Source organism: Hypomesus nipponensis, chromosome 1 (genome assembly GCF_054491055.1).
Source record: "Hypomesus nipponensis isolate SF chromosome 1, ASM5449105v1, whole genome shotgun sequence".
Classification (NCBI taxonomy): domain Eukaryota; kingdom Metazoa; phylum Chordata; class Actinopteri; order Osmeriformes; family Osmeridae; genus Hypomesus; species Hypomesus nipponensis.
The window spans coordinates 7,311,333-7,331,612 of NC_140361.1; the positions used below are offsets into that span (position 1 = coordinate 7,311,333).

Here is a 20,280-nt window from a genome sequence, read left to right on the forward strand (position 1 = left end):
GTCCCAAGAATGCCTGCTGCTGTTGTAGTTTTACTGACTTACTACATTTGACAGGTAAGTTCATTGTTTTATGCTGGTGTCCAGACTCTGGACTAACTGCCCTGTCCCTTAGTCACACGTCCTCCGTATGATTTAACTGTTAGAGCACCGGAACTAACTTTCCTAATGTACACTAAAAAAGGCCAATGAATGCTAAGCTAAGATATGCATGGCAACTGGCCAACATTGCCCACTTATAGTGGGCCAACATTAATTTGGCCTGATGAGTCTAGTCCAATGTCAAATTCAAAGATGATGGATGACATTTTGAATTGAAAAAGAAGACCACCAACATTTATATAAAAGCCGACTTTATGAAGCACTGACTAATAACCAGTAGATATGTCCTTTACACAGCATTTCATCCTAAAAACAAACAAAAACATTTCCAGATTCAGTAGGCTATTGACAACAAAGTGCTGTCAAGTTCTTTGATTCTACTTCAATAAACCATATGGGCGTAAGAGCAAACACGTTTTCCATTTGTTGTTTTCCAACAAATGGAAAACATTTTTCATTTTAGACAGGACCAAAAGGTTTATGCTCACAATGCTATTTTACAACAGCACAGTCCTACCCTAAAACATGAGGGAAATGTGGGGTAGCACAACAGCCAGACCAATGAATAGGAGCAACCTCAACATCATCCAAGTTTTTTTGTTTCAGTCTTTTACAAAATGGCAGTTCTCAGTCCAAATTCCAGTTCAGTCGATTAAGGATCTCGGATCCCCGTCGTGTGTAACTACAAAACACAGTACACCTGTGTCCATGAGTGCTAGAAATTTCCGTACCGCTTTGATAATGAGGAAAAGGTGTAGATCGGGATGGGGAGAGAGGAAGAGATAGAGATGCAGCGAGTATATTATGTTCAGACTCAAAGGGGACAGCATTGCCTGCATCTCTTCCTTCTCATGCCCCTTCCCATCCTCCATAAGTCCTTCTTGTCAACTCATCAGTGGGTCTTGGTCTGACCTCTCCCCTGTGTAGCTGATGATACCCACACCATGTTACTGGGGGGCTTCTCAGTCCAGTACCAATGGGTTTGTTTACCTCTTCCAGCTGCTGCAGGCCTGCTGCTTCTGTCTGTAAATAGTCTCCTCAGTTTAATGAGGACGAAGATGAGGAAGATGATCAACAGAGCCGTTGTCTCTACTTCACTGAAACATGTCAACGATGTTCGTATCCGTTTCTGTTATGTTCCGTAAACCTTTACTTCACCCCCCCTTACTTCACATCCCTGTCACAAACACACCCTTTTCCTCTTTCAATACCTTAGATCCCCCCTCACACACACGTACTTCAACCACCTACATGATCCTCCCGACTTTCCAATCAAACAAATTCAGTCTGGTATGACATCATCAGTGTGAGACAGAGGTCATTGTATTATCCAGGACAGAGGGGTTCTAAAACATGGAACGGAGCTTTTATTCAATCTGAGATCAAGTTCCATCATATCGCCTATCATATACCTAAAGCTCAGGCTGTTTCTATAATAAATAAATAAATGGCAATAAATAAGTTACACAGTAAGGAGAGGGTGTTACAGCAATTCATATATTTTTTAGATAGTTCTTCCACAAATTGTAGGATATATACCTTGGTCTGATCCACACTGATCCACATTCATGCTGCGTAGAGGCCTACAGGTAAGCCTGTAAGTAGCTCATAACTAGCTTGTAACTAGATCCAAAACTAGCTTGTCCTTCGACACTTGCTGTGTGTGCAACAAGGACACCTTTTCACCTCAGGCTCTTTAAACGGCTGGCAAGAAGAAAAGTAAAACAAAAGGAAGTCTCAGGGATATCCTAAAGTCACGCTCATTCCGGAACTAAGAACAAAAGTGCAGAAGATCCATAGGATTCCACCAGGATTCTGTTTGTGGGACATACTGTGTTTGCTATCTCCCTCTGTAGTTTATACCAAGCCTGACAACACTGGACTCATACAGACTTCCAGGTTCAGCTCCATCTGCTCTATGCTACCTCCCTCCCCCTCTGATTTCATTCTAGCCTCCGGGTCAATGGTGAATTTGGCACGAGTCTTGCTTTCAGAGGTGGCCGCAGTGCCAGCAGCTACAGTTCGGGGAAAAATAAACTGAAATAACGAATACTTATCAAAGATTTTTCTGTGCAATAATATACGGAAGATTCCGAGGTTGAGGGCAGGGGGAGCTACAGGAAGTGTGGGGAAAGCGGACGTTTGTTTCAAGGGCAGGGGTCTTCCCTCAGCTGCGCTTGCCAGGGGTGGTGCGTCCGGCAGCCCTGCCGTTGAGGCCGTGCGCTTGGCTGATGGACGGAGAGGACTGGGTCTTCCGGAGGTAACCCTCGCGGCCTCCGCGCCCCTCTGCGAGTCCACCCATCACGCTGGCCTCAATCTTCTCCAGGTCGTCTGTCTCCGTCCGCTGTTTGGCCTGCAGCAAGCTGATGTAGGTCTCGTACCGACTCTTCTGCTCCGCGGGACAGATGACCAAATCAAATACACATTTGATCAGACAATATGACTGTATATACACTATACAAATGTTTACATATGAACATGTGTATATATGTATGTGTGTATGTTTGTATGTACAGCATGTACAATGTTTGTAAAGTCTGCACAGTACGTACGTAACAAGTGAGGAATGTGTCACCCCTTGAAGTTAAATTCCATACATCTTTACACACACAGGCTAGACCAATATAGCACAAGTAGCCTGGTTAGTGGTGAGTGTGTCCTATTAAGCTGTACCTCGTATGTGAGGTAGTGCTCTTTGAGGCGGGACTCCTCCCACTCCCTGCTCTTGGGAGAGGGCGGGTTCCTCTTGTGTTCCTCCACTTCCGCACCCATCTGCTTCAGCTTGTTCTCGTGAGACTGCAGCTGTTCCTCCTGCACCAATCACAACCCCCGTCAGCCACAGGGCAAAGGAAACAGCAAATGGAATCCATTTAAGTAACAAGCATGTTTTTAAAGTAAAACTTTACAATATTTTTTAACACCATATACAATGTGTACATTTTCATACGCTGTATGACTGAGTCAGAGGCAGTGTGTGTTTGAGTGTGTCGGCCTGTTTAGGCCAACCATAACCACACAAGTGTGTATGTAGGTACAGCATCTGAGTAAGTACACATTTATGCATATCAAGTACCTGTGTGTATGTGTGTGGGTATGTGTGTGAGTACATGTGTGTATGTGCGTGTGAGTGAGCACCTGTGTGTGTATGTGTGTGAGTACCTGGCTGAGTCTTGTGGAAGAGCAGGGCAGCAGCGGACGGCAGAACTTCTTCATGGAGCCGATGGCGGCAGGGAAGGCAGGGGCGGAGAACAGAGCTGCGACAAGGTTGATTCTGAAGATCCACGACATCATTTCCTCTTCACTCCTACAGGATTTGTGTGTGATGGGTGTGTGGGGAGGGGGTTGGGAATAGGTAGGTGGAGGTGAAATGACAAAAAAAGTTGAAAAAAATCTTACTTGGACGTAAGATGGGTAAAGAACGTTACAATTTTATTGGAAAAGATAACAAGATTCTGATGCAATAAGCTTTTGACAGTGAATAGGACATTAATTGTACTGCTGTCACATATGTAAAAACTGTTCTTTATTTCGTTTAATTTTCCTGTAAAATGCATTGTATAGCAACTGCAATGAATGAAGGGTACAATAAAGCAACAAATTGTGTTTAGCACAGGCAATCATCAGACACCTACGGGGCCTGTAGCAGGAAGACCCTCCAGTCAGAGGTCTTGAGCTTGAGGACATTGGCTCGCTTGCTGTAGTCGCTAGCAGGCGTGGCCAAGGCATGGTGGATGCGCACAGCGTTCTTCAAGTCCACCTCAGACAGGTCGGCATCCGGCTTGTACTCATCCTGGGAAAACGACAGACTTGTCAATAGACAGGATACACACAACATTAAGGAGTGGTATGTGTGTGTGTGTGAGTGTGTGTGTGGGGGTGGGGGGGGGGGGGGTGGGGAGGGATTTAAACACATCCGACCAACAGGGGGAGACACCCACTCTGAGGAATAAGTGTCTAAGAGTGGTGGTGATAGTCGTAAAAAGACTGTCACACCATTCAACACACACACACATACACACACACATACACGCGCGCGCAGACATACAGCTACCACTGCTGCATCCGGCTGTCACTGCAGTGGTAGAACTCTGTTTCTATGGCAACGGAGGGTTATTTGGTACCTTCTGTAGATAAAGGATCATCCCCTTTAGAACCGCATAGAACTTCTTCCATCCTCTGCGTCCTCGTGGGGCTGGGGATAAAGAGAGGGAGAAAGAGAGAGTGAAGGAGAGAGAGAGGAATGGAACCAACATCTACACCAATTTTTTACCAGTATATTGTACTTCAGTTCAGGTGCTGTGTGTAAGACAATGTCAAACATGTCACAAGTAGTCATTGTGTTTGTGTATTTGTACTCACTGCGTTTGCCATCCATGTCGGCGTGGCTCTTGCGCGTTAGCACTCCATGTTTGTATGTGACCGCATTAAGCAGGATAGGAATGGCGATGAAAGGGTTATTGCCGTCCGTTACCCTGGCAACCCGTTTGCTCCCGCCCTCACACTGCTCCTCCACCAGCTCCGACAGACTCTTTCTTAACTCCTCCTCCTCACTATGCACACACACACATACACACACTAACTTTCAGCATAACTAGCATAGGTAGAGGACCTATAACGGAGGAAAAAAAGAAAATAAATGGATACTTACACTGCCCATTCCAGCTTTTCATTCTTTATTGAGTTGTACAGCACCTGAACAAGAGGAAAGAAACAATTCCGTTCAGATTTCAAAGGGTTGCCAGACTTTTGGGGGTTGCCAGGTTTGGATCGTGACCAGAGGTTACATTAGTGGGATGGGACAATCGTGATGAGGCCAGGGCCAGGCTGACATTGGGTGATAAATTTCCTCTCAGCCTTGACGATTCTACCTTTAATAGGTCTTTAGGGAAATCTTTGCCATCGTTCAAGCCGTCCAAATTACTGATGAACTGCTGACAAGACATCTTCTTACCAATGTTCTAAGGAGAAGACAAGGAAAAATTTTAAAAAGTGAATCTTGAAACTTCAAAAACATAATCTTACAAGCATTTAGTGTAGATGTGCATTGATTTATATAAACCTTTGTAAGCGTGAGAGGGAATGAGCAGTATTTTTAACCTTTTTAAAAGTTATTTTTTTAAAGATCATTGTCGATAAATATGAATTTCACCACTGGGTGTCAGCGTTGTGATGCTAGAGTGTTGGTAGGCAACCTCATATCTCTATCAGTCGCAAAGAGTTTGAGTGTCAACGGACAGAGGATATATATTTTATTGTATTAGACATATGGCTGGCGAAGGCATCACTTACCACCTATTAAGATTAGACAGAGGCCATGATTCCAAGTTGGTTAAGAGAGAGGGACATACAAGGACATAAAAGGGAAAGCGAGGGAGAAAGAGAAATGGAGAGATGGAGAGAGTTATAGGGAGGACCAGTTGGAAAACAGAAGCTTGTCGAAATATTCCATCTAGTGTACTGCATGCATGTTATGTGTTAGTATACAAGGCCTTCATACAGGCGAAGGAGCAAAGACATGACGGAGAAGGAAAGGAGAGCAGAAAAGAGAAGGCGAGAGACAGAAAGAGGACAGAATGTAGGACAGCCAGGGTAGAAACAAGGTGAACAGTGCCAGAGGCTAGGAAAGGTGTTATTGTCGATACTGCACATAACTTGTGTGCTATTTACCATTGTTGACTGTTGAGAGAAAATACAATGTACTCTTTGTATTAACAGTAGAAATATTTGTCTTTACCAATATGACAGGGATATGTACGTGATTTTTTAAACATTTACTCATTTACCAATGGACCTTTACAGAGCTTTCTCTCTCTACAGAGATCAAGCGTGTGGCATAAAAGACACCTTTGCTCTGTTTCCAGTTACATAAGAGAGTGAAAGTCGACTGGTGTGTATACAACGTAAAATGACAGTTGGAATTCTTTGGTGCTTATCATTCACTTAACGTCATTTCTGTCAATAATAGTCTTGTACATACATGTCCATGTAGATCCGTGTTGAGCAGCATTAGGGCACAAGTTAAGGTATGTGCGCCGTCTGTTAAGGGAACAACACAAGATCCTGAAGGTCAAACTTAAATGTCACAGACGTCATTCTCTGCGACATGGCAACAATTGATTTATAAAAGGAAAAAAATGCCATCCTCTGAAAACTACACTCATTTGTGTGACCAGTTAATATGTATTTATATTAAAGTGTGTCAAATCATCCATTATATTTCTGACACTACAGCCATTTAGAATCGGTTCTCCAGCAACCCCATATTACCTATTCTCTTTCACTTTTATCTCCGTCAGAAAAATCGTAATAAAAACCACTATCATTTACAACACATCATAATCATAAATATTTGTTTTCTTCATTATTCAACATCATTAGTCTTTAGCACTATCACCACAATATCATTATCACCACCACCACCATCATCATCATTATCATCATCACCATCATAGTCTTCACCATCATCCTCATCATCACCCTGACATCGACCCTTGCCTTCGGAGGTGAGCGTCTGCTGGTTGCAATGGCAGAAGCGTTTAGAGAAGTGGACCAGAACCCTCTCTCTTTCCTGGGTCTCCCCCATCAGAGGAAAAGCCTTCAGGAAGTTCCTGTTACACAGAGAGGTTGCCAGGGGCAACATGTGGACAGTGACTCAAGAGTAAACTGCATGCATGTTATCTAATTGAGTTATGATTCTGCTTGCCTTTCCTGAAGTGGGACAATTGTCTTTATTTTAAAAGAATCTCTGCAGGTATTCAAAATTGTTAAACATACTAGGGAATATATACAAGTTAACAGTTGAGATGTAAGATTGTCAAATCTGAATGAATGTATTGCTTCCAGAATGCATTCTGTCCTACCACACAGAGATATTTATGCAACATTAGTGTTAATCTTTGTACTATAACCGTGCAGTTACACATGAACTGTGTATTAATACAAAGGTTACAGTATAATATATGTATATTCCAATTTACAACTCAGCGTTATAGCATGCCACGTGACTGCCGCAGAAAACTGTTCCAGGGTGATTAGCATGAGGCTAATGCTTAGTGAGCAGTTGTGAGTGGGAGAGTGCTGACGGTGTTGGCTGCTGCCTACCTCAGGGCTCGGTCCAAAGACAGGCCGGAAAAATCAAAGAAGCTCAGGTACTCTGACGCCACCTGCTGGCTAAAATCGTTACTACGCCAGAGAGAGGGGGAGGGAATGAAAAGGGAAAGAGACAGAAATAGGGTAAAGTAGGATTATAAAGAATACAACATGTAGTTTGTCAAATCAGTTGTATGTTACTATACACGATTGGGTGTGAGTCTGTGTGTGTGTATGAAGATGTGTTTGTCTGAGTGAGTGTGTGTGTGTGTGTGTGTCACCAACTTCTTGCCCAGGTGTCTTGCCACATCGCAGCGCTTGAACCCCTCTAGGTAGAACAGCCGCTTGGCCAGACGCTTAGCCGCATCACAATCGGCACGGCAACCGTTTGCGAGTGTGTCAGTGCTCCCATGTTCCAGCGTTTCCAGACTGTCCAGGTCTGACTCAGAGTCCGACAGCACGTCTGTGAGGTTAGCATCGCTGAGAGAGGAAACCCACACTAAGTTATCAGAACACTTACATACCTACCCTCACACAGTGTACTCACATGCAGTATAATGAGACATAACCTTATGATCATACAATATAATAATACCTACAGCGAGAAGTGATTAAATCAATCAAATGGTTACAGATACACACTCTTTTGAGGAAACAAATATAATTTAAGTTTGAAAATGCACATTTGAACACAGAGCAATGTCTGATATTCTTGGTAAAAGAAGGTAATTTCATTACTTGCGTTTACATATTCTAACAGTCCTATTAGGGACAAGAGGGTAATGCATGACTAATAATTCTTCTTGCATGCCATAAATTCTTGCATTGTTGTAAACAACATTAGCCATAAACACCAGTATATTACCATGTAGACAACATCCCATATCCTTCCATTCATCCTCCATAGAAGATTTTTTTTTTTTTTTTTTGCATAATCTGATTACACCAATTGCATTACTCTCTAAATTCAATATGTTGAGGTAATGTGTTGGTTGCTGTGGATACGGAGGAACTTGTGTCGTAGTAGGGACAGACAGGCGAAATTACCGCCCCTCCCAGTTTGATGTCTCCTACAAATTACCCACAGTCCTCTCTCCTCCCACAACAGTGTAAGCAGGCAGGCCTCCACTCTCTTTCTCTATTTATCCATCCATCCATCCCTCCATCCATCCCTCCCTCCCTCACTCACTCACTCACTCACTCACTCACTCACTCACTCACTCACTCACTCTCACACACGCACGCACACACACACACACACACACACACACATACATACACACACACACACACACATACACATCACACACAATATGTATGGTCATGCATCCACAACTGCATACATACACAATATTTACTCCATATATGGTGTATTACTAGTGCAATGTATAAACCTATGCTGATCAATTCCAGACATTTCTTCAGTCAGCAAACACAGTGCATCTACAAAAATATTTAATGCTCATATCAATCACTGCCCTGTAGTGATGCAGGGGTCCCCAAAGGTGTTGTCATGGATATGGCACACACAAACACTATTTTTACACTTCAACTATTTGTGAAGCAGGAGGAAAACTAAACATCTCCCTGTACCAATAAAACTATGTTGTTGGTAAGATGATAATTTCATATCCTCAGGCCCCATGTATTCAGCCAGTGCTACTGGAAGTGTGTGTGTGTGTGTGTGTGTGTGTGTGTGTGTGTGTGTGTGTGTGTGTGTGTGTGTGTGTGTGCCTAAGTTCTGGCATGATGTACATTATGGGCATGAGACTGCATGTCAATGACTCATGGTAATCTTTCTGTCTTGGCTGTGTGTCATCTTTCCCAATGCTTTCAAAGGTGTGCCTGGATGAAATATATGTGTGTGTGCACCCGTGTTTGGCTGCATGCTATATTTGAACAACTGTACAACAGTTTTAGTAATGTGTTTGTGTCTTTGGGTAACTGCTATAAATACTGCGCATTTTCCTAAGAGTGTGTGGTTGACGGACCTATAGGCATGTAATTCAGGAATTGTGTATGGAGTTAGTAACCATGAGTAGTTGGGTGTGTGCTTGTTTCATAATCCTGCCGGGTCATTTGCTGAAGCTTGTAGGTGCAATATTATCGGGATGGTCTGGATCTCCCAACATGACACAAAAAACGTTCGAAGATAACACTCCAGTACCACCCTAAAATCCCGCTGAATAACACGTTGTGTACATGACAAAAATGGAGAGAATGGAATCATAGTCAAAAAGATACACAAAAAAACGAACAGGCCTTGAACAACAGTGTTGCTGCCGTCTTTGAGGGGGAGAGATAACAACATGCTAGGGATTCAAAGTCTAGAAAAATACAAAATATATTGATCCATGTTGCCAAACCGCTGAATCAACCCGTGCAATTAGTTAAGCTAAAATCAGTATCTTACACACACACACTAAAACACTATCACACGTCTTCTAAATTAAATTTGATGACATCAAGTTTTTCCTTGTGTCATTTTTATTGGAAAAAATCATTATTTTACTGTGCGTTAAGAATGAGCTGTATTTACATGACTGGATAACATACTTATTTCAAGACTAAAATATGGTCCCAACTTGGGGGGAAAAAACTTACAGGAGTTCGAGAAGAAAGTCAAAATGTATATCATATTCCTCTTTCCACATTGTCGTTCCCGCACTCGAGGGAAGGAATCAGTGTCAAAGAGCGCGCGACATCATCCAGCGGTGGTCGGTAAAATCCAGTATTTGCTCCATTTATGTATTTACCTAAGGCTTAAGCAATCACTATTTAGTCATTCTATCCACATAGCGAAGGGACACGAATCCTCACATGTCAATTCAGTTTTACAGAACTCATAGTTGTCAAACTTATTTTGATAAAGCTACATTCCCAGATAGAGTGAATGGGGTTTAAGTTTTTTCTTTCGAAGGCTTAGATCAGGCTTCAGACTGAAAAGGATGTGAGGGGCGGAGCACCCGACCAAGGAATCAAACTAATTACATGTTCCTGAATGTTGCCGGTACATTGCACTACATACTGCTTTTGATACAGAATCTCTCAAGGCTCTTAATCCCTGAGGGTATACAGAGATGTATATAAAATGCCATGTAAATGTGTAACGTCCAAGGAATATCCTCCAGACTTTTCTATCTCTTGAGTTTCTTTCTAATGTGCATTGTGTTGCCCACTCTTTCTGACTCACATCCCAAAAGCAGGAGAGATAATATTTCAGTGTCATGAATAAAAATAACTGCACACAACCCATCACACACACATTGACCCCCCACTCATGCATACACACACACACACACACACACACACACACACACACACACACACACACACACACACACAAACACACACACACACAGTGGCAGATTTGAATCACCCTCTCTGACAAACTGTTTTTCCTTTCCTTTAAAGTCTTCCATTCTAATCTTGAGGAATAGTGGGAGAGAAGAAACAGGAAGAAAGGAAGGGGTAGGCACTGATGGAGGGAGCTGAGGGGACTGATGGTGAGAGAGATGAAGGGAGAGAGACAGATAAAGTGGGATGAGGAGAAGACAGGGGCTCCTTCAAAGGAACCTTATCGAGCCTGAATACTCCAGGTGGGGCACCTGTCAATGCCTCAGCTGCATGTAAATCTGGGAGGGAGAGAAGGAGAGACAGGGCAAGAGTAATACAAAAATGGAAAGAGTGTTTGTGTAAGAGAGAGAGAAACAGAGAGAAAGAGAGCAAGATAGAGAAAGAATAAGCCACATTGGGAAAGCAATGACAATGGGCACGGATCACCAAACTGAAGCAGCAACAGGATACTGTCATGAACAAGGAGATGCATATCAAAGCTCTGGAGAGCAGAGTGCTCACGTAACCAAGACAGCTCACTAGTACTAACACTAATACTCATTGGCTTCTTATGCATTTTTTGTAGCCTTTCCGCCCTCATAGGTAAAGAGAGAATAACAGAGACACCGCTACAGGCACAACGGATACAAACACTTGACCTTGGAGCATTTGAATCAAGCTGTTCATTTCTGGCCCAGTATGGGTAATGTAGGTCCGGGTGGAGAAATACATATAAAGCACTTCCCAAGTCAAAAGCAATGATACAGCGGGAATAAGAAATGTTAGAGAACACAAAAGGCATGCTAAAAATAGATGGATGGGAATAAATCCGTGGAAATTATGTGGCGTGATCTCCCTCTTCCTAGGCTGGTGTATTTGTACGTGTGTGTGTCTGTGAGTGTGTGTGTGCAAGCCTTGATGCCAGAGGATTACCTACGGGGAATAAAACCCCCCGAGTTTTATTCCTCTCGAGTGACACCCACAAGGACAGGGCCACATCTCACTGCTGTATTTGTGTGTGGGTTTGTGGTACGTGTTAATCTGCAAAAAATGTGAGTGTGTGTTAGACATTGGAAATATGAAGGAAGATACATAAAAGTGAGTGTGTGTGTGCTTGTATTGCTACTATCTATGTTTGTGTAGGCCTATGCACCATTTATGTGTATGCCTGCATGCTTGGGTATGTGAACATGTGTGTGTGTGTGTGTGTGTGTGTGCAGCTCAGCATGCAGCCTGGCGTATATGTGAAGAAGATTAATCTTAAAGAAGGCGTTGTCTCTGTGCTATAGATGCTGCAGACTCTGACTTTTATCTGGTGTGCCGGGCTGGCATCGTCTCTAGCCAGCCCACAGGGGAGCCCTGCTCACCCAGCACACTTCCACTGGCTGCTGCATAACGACAGCCTACTTACTGTAGCACAGCATCCGGCAGCAGTAGGCTCATTCACCAACGTAGCCCACTTAAGATGGCATCCACGTGGGTGTGCGTGTCTTTGTTTGTGTGTGTAGTCTGTGACATCTCCAGAGCCTCCTTCACCAACAGAGCATACTTATCGCAGGATATGCGTGAGAGAAAGAGAGCGTGTGTTTATTAAGGGTTGTTCGAGAGGATTGGTTTGTGAGATGGAGTGTGTGTTTGTGGCTATGTAATGTCATTCAGACATATGTTTCAGTAGTCATCTCAACCAGGTAATACTAGGCTGCTGTTCTCTCTAAGCTGTGTGGGAAAGCCTCCCACCCCAGACACACAGCCACACACACACACACACACACACAGTAACACACACACAGCAACAGACACACAGCAACACACACACACAGGAGTTAAACCTGCAGTCCTGGCCAGAATGAGAAGGATTGAAGGTAGGTGGTCCTGTATTCATGTAGTTTTAGCACTGCTACAGAACAGAATGGATTAGGGCTAAGCTTTAGCCCCAGCCCCAGCCTCCAGCCCCAGCCTCCAGCCTCCAGCCCCAGCCTCCAGCCTCCAGCCCCAGCCCCAGCCCCAGCCTCCAGCCTCCAGCCCCAGCCTCCAGCCTCCAGCCCCAGCCTCCAGCCTCCAGCCTCCAGCCCCAGCCTCCAGCCCCAGCCTCCAGCTCACTTGTGTCAGTTAGTCAGTTTTCAGCTTTCATGGAGGCAGAGGCTGACTGACGTGCTGGCTGGCTGGTTGGCTTAATGACAGGAGAGGGCTAAAGACAGATTGACTGGCCACTGACTACTGACTGAAAAATTGGCAGCCTCTAACTTTGAAGTGACAGACACACGAGATAACTGTCTCGACAGTCGGGGGGGATGACTAATTTGACTGACTGCTTGTCTGCTCTGCAGCTGCTCTTTCCTGTGGGGATAAAGACTGGTTACCCACAATCCCCATCAGTGCCAACGCCATAGTTACTAGCAGGGATGCGGAGATCCAAGGGTGAGAGGAAAGAAATGTAGAGAGGAGAGGAGAGAGGCTGCTAAGGATGAAAGTAACAGTGAGAGCAATAAAGAAATGGAGAGTAAGAAAAATAAGTGATGCAGCAAAATAAGGAGAGGGTTGAGAAGAGACGGAGAGGCAAGGATGGAGAGTGGGAAGGATGTGTGGACAAGGATCAAGATAGATGGTCTGGGTAAATAAGAAAGATATGATAACAGTGTAGTCCAAACAAATAGGACTATCATCATGTCCAAGATTCTAGAACTAATGGGCTGGATAATGATAGTGCCACCGCACCTCAAAAGAGGCTTCTTGTAACTGCCCTCCACCTGTACCAACTCCAATTTAAAGTGCCCAAGAGGCTGGCAGGCTGGCACACTACAGCAGCATGAGTGGCCTTCCTCCAACACCCATCTACAGACACAAACACACACACACACAGATACACACACAGACCCTAGCCTGCTGAGAACCTGCTGGGCAGAGGAAGGCCAAAGACGATGATGTCATTGCCCAAACAATGGCTCATTCAGCAAGAGGCTGGCGGGCAGGAAGCTGGCCCGCGCTTATAAACGACAACATCTGCCGAAACACGGAAAGGGAGAGAGGGAAAAAGAGCAAGAGAGAGAGAGAGAGAGAGAAAGAGAGAGAGAGAGAGAGAGAGAGGAACCCAAAGAAAGAGTGAGTTCTCTCAATGAAAGAATGTTCCACATGTCTACTATGAACTATCTATGGATTATGAGAGATCTCTGTTATTTATGAGCTTCTCTCTACAGAGCACTTGATTCAAGAATGAGAACATCCACAATCCAGCTGGTTGATTTGTTAGGAATCTTGCTTGTCTGGAAACTGAAATCCTAATTCTATAACAGTTGTTCAGTAGATCTACTGTGGATCTCTCTCTTACACTCACACACATGCACATGTGAGCATGCATGCACACATACAGGCTCCTGCACACACACACACACACACACACACACACACACACACACACACACACACACACACACACACACACACACACACAGGCTCTTAAGTGGAGATAAATAGATCTCTAGTCTATTTGAGGTTAAATTTGCAACAGGGCAACCTGACTGAGTGTGTAGAGTGGGGGTTGTGTAACGGCTGGTGACCTCTGAGCAGGTTGAGTTCTCATTGAGCTCACATTACCATTCTCCTCTGTAGAGCAGAGAGAAGTAGAGAAAGGGAGGAAAGACCTCTTAACTTAGGCTTTGTGTGAAGGTTTCTGTCTTGTAGGCTTGTTTCTGTCTTAGACAAAGTACCTTGGAAGCTTCATGTTGCTTGTTTTGAGTGTGAAGGTCTCTTAGCAACATAATTCATTGTAGGTTGAGTATATGCATGGTTGATACAAACTCCATAACGACTAGAATCATGTTATGCAATCCAGAGCCTGTGAGCTACACATAGCATGTGGGTGGTGGTGAGTATGAGGGTGTGTTTTAAGTACAGCAGGGTTTCCCTGAGACACAGTCTAACAAGCCCCCACACCATGGTCTTAAACTGGACATCTCTCTCACACCACCTGCTGGACACTAGACTCGTCCAGCGTCCAGTTGTTACACCACCACTACACAACTACATTTCATTTTGGACATCACTAGACATGACTTGCAATGTGAGGAGGACCACATATGATTAGTGTCTCAACGGTAAATTACGAGTTGTATTGATAGTGTTACTTCCAACCTTCCCCCTTACCTGACAGAGTTGGGCATGGTCCTAGTGCCCTCCGCGCCCCCCTTGTGATCCATGTGGTACCCATTAGGAATGGCCCACTTGCCAGGCTGGCTTAGCACAAACTCTGACCGGCTCCCTGGGATGGTGGTCCGAAGGGGGCTTCCTCCAGGCAAAGGCCCAGGGTCAGCGGCCCTCTCCCCAGCCTCGAGCTCCCCTCTCTGGGCCTCAGGACCACCCTCGCCCCCCTCCTGCTCCTGCACGGTCGCCAGTTCCAGCTCCAGGGGCTCAGGGCAGAAGAGCGCCCTCTGCTGGATGAGAGGGGTGAGCGGCGCCTCGAAGCTGACGCAGCTGTCTGTCTCGTCGGTGAGCGACAGGACGTCCAGCGAGTCCAGGCTGCTGTAGCACGTCCCGCCCCTGAGCAGCGCAGACTCCACGATGCGTTCGAACGTCGAGCTGAAGCCGTCCTTGTTGTCTGCCCTCCCTTTCTCCCTCGCCCTCTCCTCGTCCCCCTCTTCCTCGTCCTCCTCCTCCTCGCCGGTGGTCACCTGCTCCACGATCCGCTCAAACACAGAGCTGAAACTGTCCTGGTTCTCTCCTCCCTCTTGCTCCTCCCTGTTCCTCGATTCCTCCTCCTCCTCCTCCACCTCCACCTCTGTGTCGGCCTGCTCAACAAAACACTCAAAGGTGGAGCTAAAGGTGTCCAGCTGCGTCTGGGTGACCTCTGCCCCCTCGGCCTCTTCACCCTCTTCTTCCTCATCTTCAAGTCCCACAATCCCATTCTCCACTCCTATTCCGTTCTCCAGCCTGTGAGAATACAGGAACTCTCATTCCAGTTTGCTATTGAATCAATGACTGCACACAACCAACACGCAACCAAAAGCACTTCATGCACAAACAATCACAAATGAACTCTTTGGGAATTAAATATGGTAATCTGATTCTATAGAGATTATCATGCACAGATTATTCAGAATTGCAGTTCAGATTATGTCAAATCTCTTTACAGATTGTATCTATGCAGAATGTGATTTTTACCCAGTTTGGACACATTCACACAGAAGCAGCGTGTGAAGTGTGTCTACGTAATATTCTAACCTGGCTGTCTCCATGGTTTCCAGGGGGGCTGCAGGGTCACTGGGTGGTAGAGGATCCGCCCTCACTTCCTCCTCTTCCTCACAGCTTGGCGCATGGACTTGTATGCCGTCCCCTGGACTGTCTTCTATGTTTTTACTGACCCCCGTCACTTCCTCTACCTCCTCCTCCTCATTTTCTCCCTTCTTCCCCTTTCTTTTCGGCTCTCCCTCAGCCTGTCCGTTCTCATCTGCGACGACATCCATCCTCTCATTCTCCACTACATTTTCTCCATACTTTGTTTCAGCCCCTCTCTCTGCTTCCACCTCAGCCTCCAGCATGATCTCCCCTTTGACCTCTACCTGCCGCTCTCCCTCTCCCTGCACCTCCCCCTCTACATCAACCTCGACCTTCTCTGCTGTTTGCACCTCCCCCTCTCCACCTTCCTCACCCACTGCCATCTCTGCATCCACCTTTTCCCCTTCAGTCTCCTCCACCTCGTCCACCTCAACCTCCACACCTCTCCCCTCCTGGTCTGTCTCTGTGTGAGGTTGGGTGGGGTGGGCTGTGGGGGTCTCCAGAGGGCTCTCTGGGGGGGTGGGGGAGGTCTGGGGGAGCCCCTGCCCCTCTTGAGTCATGGTGCTGGGGTCCGGGGGGGCACGGTCTGGACCCACGGGGGAGATCGAGAGCTCTGAATCCAGGACGAGGGATATCTAGGTCTACATGGAAAATAATATATAGAAAAATACAGAAAGAGACAAACAGACAAAGAAAGAGAAAGATAGGAAGGCCACATTAGAGAGCAATTAATTGGAGTGGGGGAGAAAGGAAGGAAGATAATAAACAAGTATACTGTATCAGAGAGAAGATAAAGAGAGGGGGTGAAAAGAAAAAAATAAAGCTCACTTGAGTAGAGTAAAGAAGTGAGGGCTTCAAGGAGACACAAAGGGAGAGGAAGAAGTTGCTGCTGGTACAGTAATTTGATTATTCTTAGCCTTAATTGTGAGCCACAGAGGTCACCTTGCACAAGAGAAACTCCCAGTACGTGTGTGTGTGTTTGTGGGTTTCAGTGCGCGTGCGTTCGTGCGGGTGTCTAGAACACCGTGTCCTCTAAACCAGATGAGCCCCCAAAAAAAGCTGACAAAAAGAGGGCAGAAAATAGAGAGATGGAGGAGGTATCATTTTAAAGCCCCAGCCGATCCCTGTCAAACTGATCCTGATACAGCCATCTCTCCCCTCCTCCACTCGCATCACTCATTCACTGGCTCATTTCTCCTGTTTCACAGCTGAATGGCTAACGGCCTGGGACCACTCCTGTTAAGTGCCTTGCTCAGTGGTGGGGGCACACAGTGCCCACCTTAAGGGTTTGAACCAGCAACCTTCTGGCTACCACCAGGACCCATTGCCAAATCAACTGGGGCTGAGATGGGATGAACAAGGGCTTGTGAGTTATACGTTGTCTGGCTGGTCTTAAAAATGGGAATAGTTGCATCATCTACAGTGCATCATGCTGTAGACATATATAGGACTTTTATTTGTTTGGAGTAATAGCCTGAAAGCACCAGCATATACATTCAACAGACATTTAGATGAGTTTTTATTTACAGTATCACTGCTACTGTACATGGAGTAATGTAATTGGCTCCCGGGGTGTGCTTTGTTCAAATCGGTCCCTATAGATGATGTACTGGAGCGTTCAGCCCTGTAAATATTTTTGGATGCATGTGTGCTCCTCTGGAGACAGTTATGTTCAAATTGTATTTATGTCTCTGACTTCCCACATTCGAGCACACAGAATGCCACTGGGAGATGAAGTTCAGTGAGCAAAATACAAACACTTCACTACAGACGTGTGTGTGTGTCTGTACATCAACTTTGTACCTATTTATGTAATCACACCTACACACGCGACTGCACACATTTCTTGCACTAAACCTCACATAATAGTGAAAAACAATCACAAACATGAAGGTTGCACATGAAATAGAATCACACAGCAATGCAACCACACATTAAAAGCCAGTCTCCCTCTCTTGCTTTGTCTCTCACATACACACCATTCTCCTTACTGTTATGTGACGTGCTTTCACCCAAAAAGTATAGATGTATAGAAGCGTTAACTATCCCACTGCTGAATGGAAGGGAGATGTGCTCTTGAATCCCGCTTCATATGGTTATACATGGCCGATGACAGAGAGAGAGTGTGGGTGTATGTTTGTGTCCATTTGTGTATCCATTATTTAATTCCTCTTCTGTCAGCATAAAACTGGGCTCTCAGGCCTTATCAATTTCCCTTCATTAGGATCAGCCCATCTGTCAATCAGTCAAACCACAAATAGTCTTTTTGCTACACACACACACACACACACACACATAAAGAACCTGCCAATCAGGTTGAATCAACCAAGATAAGAACTTGAGTCTGTCTTTAAAGAACCTCTTTCTCTCATTTTCTCTCTAATGTAGCACACGCATCCCAGGTCCAGTTATATATTGATTTTTCTCCTCTGGGAGTCCACAGGGATAAGCATGGTTGGTCTGTGTTTGCAGCAGCGAAGCTGTACTAGTAAACACTATAGCTCTATAAGTGCTGCAGACTGGATTCCAACAAACAGGGCTAAAGACAAGCGCTGTTGCCAGTAGTCTGTCAGTGAGATATGGGATGACACAAAGAAAAGAAATAAAGAAGTGACATTTCTCTTTTCGCTCTTTTTCCATCTCCTTGCATCACTCACAGTCAGACCTCATTAGATATACTGCAGTCTGATTGCCCAGATGACCCACTAACCCTTCCCATGGAAAGGCAAGACGCTGCACTGCAGTCACACACAGACAGTACACACACACACACACACACACATTCACACAATCACAGTTTTCAACTGCTGAACACTGATTCATACCTGCAGCATATAAACCTCTGTTTAGCCAAGGGATGTGCACACATACACAGTAAATTACACTATAAACCAATATTTAATATATCATAAAAGGGGTAAAGTTGCTGCTGTGGAACAAGCACACACGCACACACCAGGGTGGGCTAATGAAGTCGCGTTTGGCTGGCTGACAGGGTCTTCCCCAACGACATGTCACTGGTCTTAAAGGCAGACGACCACAAACCACCCAACTAGCTGCACTAGTCCACTGAACGTGGACATAGGCAGTCACTAAATCGTCTCGATATGCCAGTTCTATTGCGTCAAGGTCAGACGTCGTGTTGCATTTTGTCATTATAGCGTTTGCAGTGACCTCACTTAATTCATGCCTGGTATCAATCTTAGTCGTAACCCGGCCTGTGCTCTTTTTATTTGTCGCTAATTCACTCCTTTCAGTATATTAAATGAGGTAAAGAGCGAGAGCAACAGCGAAAAAGGGTGAGAGAGAGAGGAAGAGAGCGCGGTTGTATCTGGGCTGGTGCAGGAGTGTCTGGATGTCTGACGCCTTTCGGCCAGAATTAATTTGTTACAGTTATAGAAGCACCTGCCTCAAGACGGTTAAACAATAGAGGCCATGGTCTATAGAAAGCGTTATTTAGCCGTTATAATTGAGCCGTACTTTTTCGTTTGCAGGAAGCTTCACGTCTCAAGAGTGTTACAATGGATTTAGACTAGACGTGTAAATACTATAATTAAGATAATAGAGGATTGTGAATTTGGGGGATGGAAGCTGTAATCAGACACCTGTTTTGAGACACCCATTTGTGATTGAACCCGGGGAGGACCCCCTTGCCTTGGTCTATTACTTTCGCCAGTGTGACACAACGTCTTCAAAATGTTGGAATTGGACAACAACATGCAAACAGCAAATAGACTCTGTCCCTCTCTTTCCCTTTCCTTCTCTCTCTCTCTCTCTCTCTCTCTCTCTCTCTCTCTCTCTCTCTCTCTCTCTCTCAAACATACAAACACACACACAGACAGTCACACACACACACACAAAGCGTAGCCCCGAGACGCAGCCATATTCTCCCAGCCTCCTAGAGCAGTAACCATGACAACAAGATGGTTGGGAGACACGGCTCGCACTCAATAAAGGCCGGTATTTTCTTTCTTCCAAAATAGTCCTTAGTAGCTTTTCAAAATCGACTTCTCCCCGTAAGACTGAAAATGCTTATTTTCTGGTCAGTTGAAGGAGAGAAAAAAACTAAACAAAACCCCGTGGCCGACACTGTGCATGTTAAACTGAATAGTCTAACAGTGCTTTCCGAGACCCTACCGGTGCAACGCTATAAGACAGCTTGCATCCTCTGCCATGCAATTGTGTCCCGATCGACAAGTATAGTGAATAGATATGCAGAGGTGCTTCGAAATTGTGGTGCGCTTTTTAAGATGACGTTCAACCTTAATTAATGCATTATTCATTCAATAAAAACAAATCTGGGCTCACAAAATACTTAAATTGACAACGAAATCTTGAATCTTGATGGAAATTAGACACTTACCAGACAAACGTGTTCAATCCCAAATGGCTTGAAAAACGAGGCAATTGTGCAACGCAGGCTGTCTTCCCTCAGCCCATCCAGCTAGGGAGTAACATAGAGCGTGGTTCTTTTTTCTACCCACGTCG

At 45.1% G+C, this 20,280-nt stretch overlaps 1 protein-coding gene across 1 annotated transcript; it reads right to left on the minus strand.

Annotated features, from left to right (window-relative positions):
• Positions 1 to 333: 333 nt before the first annotated feature.
• psd2 (pleckstrin and Sec7 domain containing 2) lies at positions 334 to 16,352 on the minus strand. Its single transcript, XM_084673934.1, has 14 exons — positions 15,739 to 16,352; positions 14,665 to 15,447; positions 7,474 to 7,668; positions 7,201 to 7,281; positions 6,544 to 6,707; positions 6,077 to 6,135; positions 4,968 to 5,057; positions 4,748 to 4,791; positions 4,459 to 4,649; positions 4,221 to 4,291; positions 3,732 to 3,889; positions 3,259 to 3,403; positions 2,773 to 2,910; positions 334 to 2,488 (listed from the first exon to the last, which is right to left on the minus strand). The coding sequence occupies exons 1-14, from the start codon at positions 16,350 to 16,352 to the stop codon at positions 2,267 to 2,269; spliced, it is 2,955 nt and encodes a 984-aa protein (XP_084530060.1). The 3' UTR covers positions 334 to 2,266.
• Between the last annotated feature and the right edge of the window lie 3,928 nt (positions 16,353 to 20,280).

Excerpts from the sequence above, each read along its gene's own strand:
- psd2 (XM_084673934.1), bottom strand. The coding sequence starts at position 16,352 with ATGACTCAAGAGGGGCAGGGGCTCCCCCAGACCTCCCCCACCCCCCCA. Across the intron at positions 5,058-6,076 it reads ACACGGATCTACATGGACAT|AACATTGGTAAGAAGATGTC; the intron begins GTATGTACAAGA and ends TCTTCTCCTTAG. Across the intron at positions 2,911-3,258 it reads CTTCCACAAGACTCAGCCAG|GAGGAACAGCTGCAGTCTCA; the intron begins GTACTCACACAC and ends TGATTGGTGCAG.